Below are 10,734 nucleotides of genomic sequence, written 5' to 3'. Positions count from 1 at the left end.
TCCTTTTCCTTATGGGTGAAAAGTAGCCATTTGGCTTCAGACTGATATCCCCAGGGGAGAAAGGCACAGAAGAGGCAGATTTTGCAAATTTATTTTTAAAAAAACAAAAAGGTTAAAAAAAGTCCTTCATTTCCAACCTTGCCTGGGGGTGTGGGTGGGGAATAGAACAAGCTGAGAAAGGTGCCCACCCCTTCCTGTGAAGAGTCCAACTCTTCCCCCAGGAGCCTGCAAGGACAGGGCAAGTCAGAGGCAGGTCCTCACCCTTCCTGCCCTGCCTCCTCCTCAGGTAGCTGTAACTGCTGCTAGGAAGTTTTATAAGCTAAAAAGTGTGGGAGTGGGAGGTCAAAGGCTGCCTTCTTCACACCAACCGTGACTGGCTGCTCTCTCCCTGCTTAATTCTCTGGGCCCCCACCACTTGGGCTTCCAGAGCGGGCAGGCAGGCAGACTGACCCAGAGGCTCAGCTGATGTGCCCAGCCCACCGGCAGTTTCCTTAATGCTGTTTGTGAGGCAGCAGGGCAGTCAGGGGACGTCACAGTGTGGGGAGGGGCTTAGAGACCTCTTGACTCCTCTGGAGGGGTACTTGCCTCTCCCTAGAGGCTGCCCTTCTTTTCTATTCCCCATCCTCAGGCGGAGTGGAGTCCAGGACAAAGCACTAAGTGGCCATTTGCTACAAAACACCTGGAGATGCCAGAGGGCAGCTGTGGACTGTCTGTCAGTCCAGGCTCCCACAGTCACACAGTCACACACACAGCATTAAGGCGTCTATGCCAGCAGGCACGGCCAACCTGGGCCCAGCTTCTCTCTCTCCACCTGCACCTGGTGTAGGGAAGCCCCTGGCTGCTGCCGAAACAGGCTGAAGGGGAGAAGCTGGCAACGGAAGGTTCACCAGGCCTGGAGAAGGAAGTGGAGGAAGGAAGGCAAGGGCGCTCCAGGCCTCGCTCAGGCCTGCTGGCTGCCCTTGGAAGGAACCCAACTTAGGTTGGGAAGCCCTGACCATAAACCCCCTGGAAAACGGGGGACAGAGAGAGGGGAAGAGAGCGGGGCTAGAGTACTGGGACTTTGGAAGAAGCCAGTGCTATCAATATATACAAGCATAAAGCCCCATTCTGTGCCACCTCCCTCTCTGCCCCTCCCACAGAAATGAAAGGCCCCTGAGAGCCATTGAGGAGGGCCCAGACCTCCTCACCAGCCATGCCCCTAGGGAGGCCCCTTTCCTCCAACTAGCCCCGTTTCTGGGGCCCTCAAGGAATGTCTGTCTGGCTCTACTCAGTTGGGAGGAGGACCCCTGGGCCAGGATCCTGGCTGCCCAGCCAGCCCTAGGAGTCCTTGAGCATGCTGATGCGGGCGTAGATTTTGAGGGCGGGGCCCAGCTTGATGTTCATGGCGCTCATCAGATGGTCCTCCTTGAGCAGCAGCAGAGCTTGCCCATCGATTTCCTGGGCTCGGAATTCCTCTGCTATCTCCTGGCAGCCTGAGGGGACACCACCAAAAACAACATCAGTTAAGCGGCCAGTGTCCACGCATGGTAGCCATTGCACTTTAGAGACCTTCTCTCCTTCAATCCTCACAGCCATACCTTGAAGATGGTGTTGCTATCTTGAGGCTTGAGAGAGGCTAAGTGACTGACCCCAGGTAGCCATGATCCAAACATCCCCATTCACGACCTTGCTCATACCTCCCTCCTAGATAACCAACAAGATGGTGCACACTGATAGGGTATGATTTCCAAGGCTAGGTCACAAAGGGCACAGCAACTTTCACCTTGTTCTTTCAGATAGCTAACCTCCCTGTAAGGAGATCCTTCAAGCAGCCCTCTGGAGAGGCCCATGTGAGAGCGACTGAAGCCACCTGCCAAGAGCCAGCCTCACTTGCCATGTGAGGCAGCCACGGTGGAAGTGGATTCTCCGGCTCAGACCTTCAGTGACTGCAGTCCTGGTTGACATCTTCACTAAGATCCTGCATAAGCTCCTGAGCCAGGGGCCTGATAGAGCCATTGCAAATTCCTGACCTTCAGATAGTGATTTTTGTATCACAGCAATAGGCAACTAATATAGATTATGGTATCTGAAATAGGGGTGTGGCCATTAAAAAACTCTAAACATGTAGATGGGGCCCTGGAACAGGCATGGGCAGCAACTGTAATAACTCTGAGGAGGGTCAGTTAATATAGAAGGTGCGCTGAGCTGGTAAGCAAAGGTCCAGTGGCCTCTGAGGCAGCTGCTGAGGAGGTTTAAAAAAAGTGAGGAAACTGTTATGAGAGATTGGAAGAAATGGGAATTTCAATTTCATATTGTTTTTGAAATAGCAGAAACTTTCTTAATGCTGTTTGGTGGTATGATAACATGCTGAGTTTAAAGATCCCAACGAACAGTGTGAATAGTTAAGGAGATTTCGGGAAGAATGCCAAAGGTGTTGCCTGGCTTCTTTTTGTTGCTCATAGTAAAAAAGGGAGGAGGAAAGGTTAGGTAAAGAAAAAGGTGTTCAATGCCAAGGAGCTGGGGGAGACTTCCGGGCCTCTCCAGATGGCAAACGATGCTGGAATTATAAAATGGTTCTAGCCCAAGTCAAACCCAGGGCACAACCAAGAAATGATTTTCTACCCATGAAATGGAGGGTATGGCAAATCCTTTGTTCAGATTTCAGGAAGCTCTAAGGTGATGCCTTAGGGGCTCTCTAAGGAGTCTGGGCAGCCTCACAGAATGTTCAACACAGGACTCCATTCACATTTCAACATGGTGAAAGGTTTATCTGGAAGACAATTTTGGGTGTGGTTTTTGTCTAATGGAATGTACTACTATAAATATTTTAAGAGAATTATATGGATAACCAAATGCTGAATGTTTTCTCTGATATAAGGAGGCTGATTCATAGTGGGGTAGGGAGCGGGAGCATGGGAGGATTAGAGAAACTCTAGGTAGGGCAGAGGGGTTGGAGGGGATAGGAGGGGGTATGGGGTTACTAATGATGGTGGAACGTGATGATCATTATTATCCAAAGTACAGGTATGAAGACACGAATTGGTGTGAATATACTTTGTATACAACCAGAGATATGAAAAATTGTACTCTATGTGTAATAAGAATTGTAATGCATTTCACTGTCATATATAAATAAAAAAAGGAATTATATGGGTAGAAATATTGGACTGGAAGGTCAGGTAATATAAAAAAAAAGGCAGTAGGAAGTGGGCTAAAAAACCTGCCACATTAAACAGTCAAAATTCCCTTCACAAAAAAGGAAGGATGACTCAGAGGGTGGAACTAGAGGTGAGCAAGAATCACTCCCAGGCTGAGTCTTCACTGAGAAAATGCCAACCTGTGCTTTATTGTATTGGGAACTGGTGTGGATCAGTGGCTCTGATATGTTCTTTGTTTCCCCTTTTCGATTGGGCACGAATTATTCTGCACCTATTCCATTACATGCTGGATGTGTGTGTGTGTGTTGGGGGGGACGACAGCCTGTGATTAGTCCTCACTGTCTGCAGACTGCAAAGAACCACACTTCAGGAGCTGGACCCATGGAACCTCATCCATGCTAAGACCCGAGTTAGAAAACAAGACTCTGGACTTCAACTAATGTTGTCTTGGGTTGAGACTCCTGGGGACTCTGGCAGGAGGGCAGGGTATTTTGTATACGAAGGAACTTGAACCATGTTGAGCAAGGGTTAACCCACCTCCAAATGGCTCCCAATAATCCTTACTTACTGTACTCATGTCCCTGTGAGTTCCTCAATGGATAGGGCTTATTGTTATGACCAATACGATATACAGAAGTGACAGTATGTGACTTCTGAGGCTAGATCATCAAGTGCACACTGGCTTCTGCCTTGCTCTCTTGGATTCACTACCTGTGGGGGAAAACTGTGGCCATGTATGTTATGAAAACAGCAAGCAGCCTCTGGAGAGGCCTGTAAGGAGAACAGGCCTCTTGCCAATAGCCAGCCTCCACTTGTGTATTTGCATGACTGAGGTACCTTGGGAAAGGATCCTCTGGCCCCAGCAAAGCCTCCAGATCTTGGCCTTAGCTGACCCCTGCAAACTCATAAGACATCCTGAGACATGCAATCTTCCAGAAGTCTTTACCTAATGTAACTGTGCTATGACAGATTTGGGGAATGTAGCAATAGATGAAAATTCATTGAGTTAAGTGACAGAGCCAGGGTATGAACCAGTTCTGTGATTTGGAAGTCTGTGCTCCCAACTACTATGCCACTGAGTAGTGGATGAATAAGACTGGCTGAGCAGAGGGAGCAGCTCTGGGGTTCCACTGACCATCTGGGAATGACACAAGTCTGCCAGTCTGGGTTCCAGTCCTCATAGCTGTGCACACTTTGCCCCAAAGGCTACGTGCGGTCCCAGCTCTGTCCTGCATTTCCATGTCTTCTTCCTCAGTGCAAGCTGCTCCAGGGGGCAGTCTCTCCACCTGGCAAAGGCGCACTTGCCCACTGTTGCTCAGTTTAAATTTTCTCAATTTTGATGTCCTCCTTGACAGATTTCCTACATTGTCACCTATCTCCCCTCCCAGCCTGCCCCAGGAAGAGAGATGGAGTAAATTTCATTATCATCTCTGCATTTTATGCAGACCCACCCTAGTAGGTATTTAAAATTAGAGCTGAGGAATATTATTTATAAGATGTGTTCTATGCTAAAAAATAAGCTTACATGCAGGCGCTCACGTCACTCATTTCTGCACCCCAGGTCCTAGACCCGAGCCATTAAATGAACTACCTAATCCTTCCTGATGGAGTGAGGTGAGGTCTCTCGCTCCCTTTCATTCCTTGCTATTCCAGGCAAGGGCCTTACCTGGCAGAGAGCGGATGAATTCGTAGACATCTTCTACATTCCATTTGGTGGGCTCACTTGGAAGGAAGTGGTGTCCCATGCCCACCAGGTCCCGCATGTGCATGTCTGGGAGCTCCAGGTCTCGCTGGCCTTGTCTCCGGCGGGAGGTGGATGAGCTGGCCGAGATGGGTGACAAGGGTTCCTCATAGCTGGAGTTATCTGAGCAGCGGCTGGAGTCTTCCTGGCTGTGTGTCAGCTGCAGTGCAGCAGTAACTGAAAGGGGTACAGTGCCTGTTGGCTGGGAGCAGAGAGAACAGCTTCTTCAGGACAGCGAACAACCATCTTGAGCAGCAATGATGGGCGAAGGCAGGTGTTTCTCCCTTTTCAGCCTGGTCCACTACTACCTCAGAGACCCTGGATCAAACAGCATTATCTGTGCTGTCCCTCCTCATACTTTCACCTGGGCCACGCTATATTGCAATAGCCTGATCTTACGTCTACCTTTTCCTTCAGTTGTAGCTTTTAAAACCAGGGCTCTATTCATTTTAGGAGGCGGTCTATGCACCACCTGAAATCACTTATGACACTTCCTGTACATTTTTGGACCACAGCTTTCATCAAATTCTAAATGAAGTTTAAAATGAAAATAACAAGAAGAAAATACACAACAAATTAAAAAACAAATTAGGCTATGAATTCTTTTACGGTAAGTATATGTCTTAGGAGTCTCTGGGCCTAACAGAGTTCCTGGCACAGAGCTGGTGCTAAAAAATATTTAATAGATGAATTGCTCAGGGTCCTGGTGGGGACCTTCAAGAGCTCAGTGCTCCAGTGTTCAAGGGGCAGAAAGATACCAGGGATAGGGTGAAGGCCACCATCTCAACTAGCCCTCCAAGAAAGACGGGCTGTAACCCAACAGCCTATCTCTGCCTATGATCAGGCAAGGGAGACCCCACCTCCACGGCCCACAAGTGAAGAACAGAGGTCAGCAGGAAGGCAAGGGTCAGGCCACTGGAGAGGGTAAGATGCCTCACGAGTATCCCCGAGTCTAAATGAAGGGACGCAGGGAAGGCCTGACCTGACTGGCCTGAGAGAAATGAGAAAGCACAGAGCAAGCTGAAGCCAGCACTGCAGGGACGGCGGGCATAAGGGCCATGCCAGCAGGGAAACTGGCGGGCACCTGCGGAATGGAGCCTTGGGCTCTGCCTGCCTCTCACCTGCTTCTTGGTATCCTTGGTAAGTGTTGGCAGACTGGCCTTGCTGGCCCGACGGCGGTTGTGGGTGGTGGACCCTGTCTTCTGCAGCTTGCTCCGGTCTGAGTGGAAAAGTCCCACTCGCTTGGTGCATCCCACATTATACCTGTCCAAGATGGAGGAACAGGGAAGTCAGGGAAGTCAGAGCAGTCATAGGGCTCATGGGCACCAGACAGAACAAGGCAGCTGTCGGAAGCCACCCATGAAATGTGTATAGACCAGATCGGCATGGTAACCATTGAATAGGAAAATCAGGTATCTGGGAACTAACTCCCAGCAGCAGCACTTCTGCTGGTGAGACTGCCCAGGTACATGCGAGCTTCTATTCAGCTCTGGAGATGGGGTGACCTGCTGTAGCCACATAGCCACACAGCCTCCCAGAGATGGGTGTGGCTTGTCAAGATGCCATGAAGCAAGACTCCACCCGCTGAAACCTTCTCTGCCTTTGATGTATCCCCTCTGTTCCAGCTCCTACCAGGACTAGAAGAATCTATCAGGCATTCCCTTAAAACTATTTTTCTGACTCTGTCTCTTATTTCTTCCCTAATTACTTCAGACTATTTTTCTCAGGTGGCTTATCCCCTTCTGAGCAGGGAAAATTACCCTGGCAATATGCTGGCTGCCTCAAGATAGGCAGCCAGGCTGTTTGGCAATCTGTGAGTCCTTTAGTTGGTTCAAATCCTGACTCCACCACTTGCTGCTGGGTGTATGGCACCGAGCAATCACTTAAGCTCTGAGTCTTACTGTGAGTTGGGATAACACCACTCACCTTCTAAAACTGGTCTCATGGATGACATGAAGTAATATTGGTGACATGTTTAATTAACATAACAACTTGGGACTTGGCTGACACAATTCTATTTAATCCTACTTGTGCCAGGAAGCTGCTATGCATTGTTCTCTTGGACAGTGGTGTGAAAAGTTTGACAAAGGGGCCCTGGCCACCGCCAGCATAGCCTAAGCAAGATGAGGGCTGAGGACAGTAGACTCTAGCTTAATTTGTAGGGCACCTTTGCCTGGGACCTACATATTTCTTCTTTCTAGGGGGCTCCAGGCTTCAAGATCAGCTGCCTCTTTCACCTTGGAACAAATATCACCTAAGACTTTAAAGTCAGACAAGTCTAAAGCTCCATGCCTATGACTTACTAGCTGTGTCACTGTAAGCACAACTGTTCCTTGGGCCTTACAAATAGGCCTATACAAAAAGGACAACAGTAAGTATAACGAGGACAACAGTAATAGCTACCTTGCAGAGTTATTTTGAAGATAAAGACAATGCATATTCTCGACTAGCACAGTACGTAGCACATGGCAGGTTCTCAATACATGACAATGGTTTTTGTTATGATCACCAGTCTTCTAAGCTGGGTGAAAACTTGCCACAGGAACACTGTAACTAGTGTTATGGTTCCAGGCACAGCTTCAGGTGGAGAGCTTACACTAAGAAGGTAGTAGCTGCCAATGGCAGGCAAAGAAAGGGTGCCAGTGGGACCCCAAAGCCAGGAAAGCTAAAGCACTGCTTCCTCTCTTCAGACTCTGCTGTGCTCTGATCCACTCCTGGGGGTCTGGTTTCTCAGGCTTGGTGCATTAGGAATGCAAGAGTGCATCCAGGCAGGTCAAGGAAATAGGATGCTGGATAAGCCACACACCTATGGCCTTCTGGGGTGGATAATGGGTGGCGGCATAAAAACAAGATTCCAAAGTGCAGTCCTGAGGATAGGGAAGGGATCTGGCATGGCAGTGGGGCTGAGGTCACTCACCTCTTTGCACAAGCCATGGAACAAAAACGCTTGGATCGCTTGAACTTGTAGGCAAAGTCCACCCGGCCACAGAGCTCACACTTGAGTTTGAGGGGAGTACCCTCCTCTTTGGATTCTGAAAAGTACAGAAATGGGTATAAATATGGAGAAGGAGGAATTCCCACAGGCCAGTGGAAGCCACACTCCAGGGCCTCCCTACTCTATCCTGTCTCTTTTTTATGTTCCCATGGGTATCATATACAGTGGCATTCTAGCTTGGACAATGCCAGTGCTTTTGCCATTGTTTTTGGAAGTGCTGTATCTCCCCACTGGGAAGTTCTCAAGGTGTCTGGTGTCCTTTGTAAACTTAACATTTTTTTCTGCCAATTGCTACAAGTCTGGGGCACATCTTGGGTGGGGCAGCATCAGAAACCTTCTTCACAATCATGGAAGGAAGCAGGAGGTTCAGAGGAAATACTCTGGATACTGTCACGACTGTTCCTCTGGAATTATCCCACTTGACCTTGTCCCATGGAGCTGGCTTCCTGGGTCAGAGAACCCCAGAGCCCACATTCCCATATTCTGTACAGCGTCCAGGTTGTTAGGGGTTCAGTCTTTTGCCTGGCCACTGCTGTGCCTCAGAGCCAGCTCCAGTCCTGAGTGCAGGCTCCTTAGTAAAAGACAGGAATACCTGACTGGTGCTGCATTCGCCCCAAGAATTTGCCAATGGAAAGCTCAGTTCCTGAAACCCTACAGTTGGCTGGAGTGGGGCTGGAGAAGCAGGGGACAAAAGGCACCTAATTTCTGCCATCCCTATTCTCCAGGGAATAAGAGTGGGGAAGGACTAGAGGAAATGTATTTATTAGTCCCTGTTCCAAGTTCTTCCATAGACATTCAGAAAGAGAAGAATGTGAGGCCTGCCATTCCTGCCAACCTGGAAAGCCTTCAGATCCAGGTCTGAGGCACCTACCTTGCAGGTAGGGCTCCTCCATCTCAGAGTCAGTGGTGGTGGTATGGTCCTGCTGTGGAAGCTTCTCAGGCAAGAACCCCTGTGCATACTTCTTCTTGAGATTCCCCACCAGCAGGGACGAGCGTCCCACCTACAGGACAGGTGACATGGAGGCCGCGAGGGTTAGGTGGGAGCAGCTCCCTTGCCAGCCTCATCACAATCACATGTATAAAGTAGCCAGGCAGATGTCAGTCCTCTGCAAACCTCCCCCACGCCATTATCCAAGGGTGCCTGCTCAAGGCCTGATTCTGCTGTCTAGCTCCCAAGGCAGGATGCAGTAGGCACCAAAGTATGAGGATGGTTTTGGTGCAGAACCAATAGATGGCTTGGGAGGTTAGGAGACTATTTTTCCATGTGTAAGGGCAGCGATGGAGGCAAAGATCAGGTTTCCCACAGTGCTATGCCAAGTGCCAGGTCCTGAGCTTACAAGCTGCCAGGCAGGGGCAGGGCTGAGTCTGTGTGAGTGCACTTATGAGACTCAGATTTCTTACCATTCTCCACCTCACCAATGCCCTATCCAAGCCAAAAGTACAGGAGGCCAGAGGGAGAGCAGAAAATCAGACCCTGGGCAACAGCACAAGTGCCCCTTTGGTTGCCAGTTTGTAGACTGGCTTATTCGCCCCTTTGGTCCTCCCTTTGTTGTCTGTCCAGGCAGCATGGTGACCAGATCAACTGGTGTCCAACTCTAGGATGATGCTGTCAACCTGTATCCACCCTGTGAGGACAGCTGGTTCCCAGAGTTACTGCAGGGGCAGGGGAGGCCTGGTCCAGTAAGGGGAGGATTGCAGCAATGTAGAGCCCCCTCATGGCTAGGGTGCTCCAGGTGGGTTTCTTTGCCAATGGCCTTGGACAATCAAACCTCCAGGGTAAAGGGGACAAGGACCTATTTGCCATTTGACATTTTAGGTTATTCACCCATCTAGGTTATCAAGTTCATAGTTTTCTGCTGACTAATCAGACCACCCATGAATCCAAAGAATGAGCAAAAAGCAGATGGCATCCCAGAAGACTGGGTCTCTAATAGCCAGATAATCCTTATCAGGAGACAGGCCAGTGTGCACCTGGCTCCAGGCTCTGCACACCTACAGAGCAGCACCACCTGCCTGAGTCACGCTGCACAGAATCAATTGTAGAGCTCTCTTCTAACAGACCATCTTCATGATTCTTGCTACTTCCCTTCAGTCTCATGCTTCTGTTGGAAACCCAAGATTGTGCCCTTTCTGAGGGCCCCTCAATCTCATGCACACCCATCAAGGCTCTGTCCCTACAGAACAAGCTTCAGGTGGCAACCCTGCCCCTTATCCTCATTTCCAAGAACTCAGTACTAATCAAGTTCTTTTGTTCACTAACTGGCCAAAGTTTCGCTGTTGAGGCATTCAAAACTTGATGAGGTCTAAACCCCAAAGTCCACAGTCTCTCACCAAATGCCTTGAGGTGAACTAACTCCCTTCTAGCCAAAGGGTCTCAAATTACCAGACTGGGACACAGTTGGGTCTGTGTGTGGAAACTTCTAACTGAGGGGTCTTGCCAATTATTCTTGATTACTGAGCCCTTCTGGACTCTGGACAGATAATCAATCCTAGAAAGAAATGGTTCTGACATGCTTTCAGAGGCTTGAGGGGAAGGGATTAGCAAGACAGCAAATTGTTCACATTTTCAGAAACCATACACGGAAATGTAAAAATATTCTAATACACATCCAAAATATACTTAAAAAAAAAAAAGAGGGGAAAAGAAGTAGTCCGTACCGGGAAAGGCTCCGCCCCCTCCTGGATCACAAACCCTTCGATAACATGCGTCAGGATTTGGGGTTTCACAATGGCCTGTGGTGGTTTATTCTCACCATTCTGGGGGGCAGTGCCGGCGATGCTGGAGGCAGAGTTTCCGTTCCCTGAGGTCATGCCGGGGCTGCTGAGGTCGGTCAGCGCATGAACAATGCCCTGCCCTGTCT

General features: G+C 49.4%; 1 protein-coding gene across 9 annotated transcripts in view; it reads right to left on the bottom strand.

Annotated features, from left to right (window-relative positions):
- Nucleotides 1-75: 75 nt before the first annotated feature.
- PHC2 (polyhomeotic homolog 2) overlaps nucleotides 76-10,734 on the bottom strand; it is a 105,113-nt gene continuing 94,454 nt past the window's right edge. For all 9 annotated transcript variants that reach the window (XM_081305089.1, XM_081305087.1, XM_081305093.1 and 6 more), the window contains 6 exons: nucleotides 10,532-10,734; nucleotides 8,745-8,874; nucleotides 7,796-7,910; nucleotides 6,000-6,141; nucleotides 4,804-5,080; nucleotides 76-1,472 (listed from right to left, as the gene is read on the bottom strand). In XM_081305089.1, coding sequence (XP_081161215.1) covers nucleotides 1,318-1,472; nucleotides 4,804-5,080; nucleotides 6,000-6,141; nucleotides 7,796-7,910; nucleotides 8,745-8,874; nucleotides 10,532-10,734 — 1,022 coding nt within the window. In that variant the 3' untranslated portion in view covers nucleotides 76-1,317. The remainder of the gene's footprint in view (nucleotides 1,473-4,803; nucleotides 5,081-5,999; nucleotides 6,142-7,795; nucleotides 7,911-8,744; nucleotides 8,875-10,531) is intronic.

Source organism: Spermophilus citellus, assembly GCF_964194105.1.
Source record: "Spermophilus citellus genome assembly, chromosome: 9".
Taxonomy (NCBI): domain Eukaryota; kingdom Metazoa; phylum Chordata; class Mammalia; order Rodentia; family Sciuridae; genus Spermophilus; species Spermophilus citellus.
Note: the sequence above shows the minus strand (reverse complement) of the source record. Positions and strands in the feature narration are given on the sequence as shown.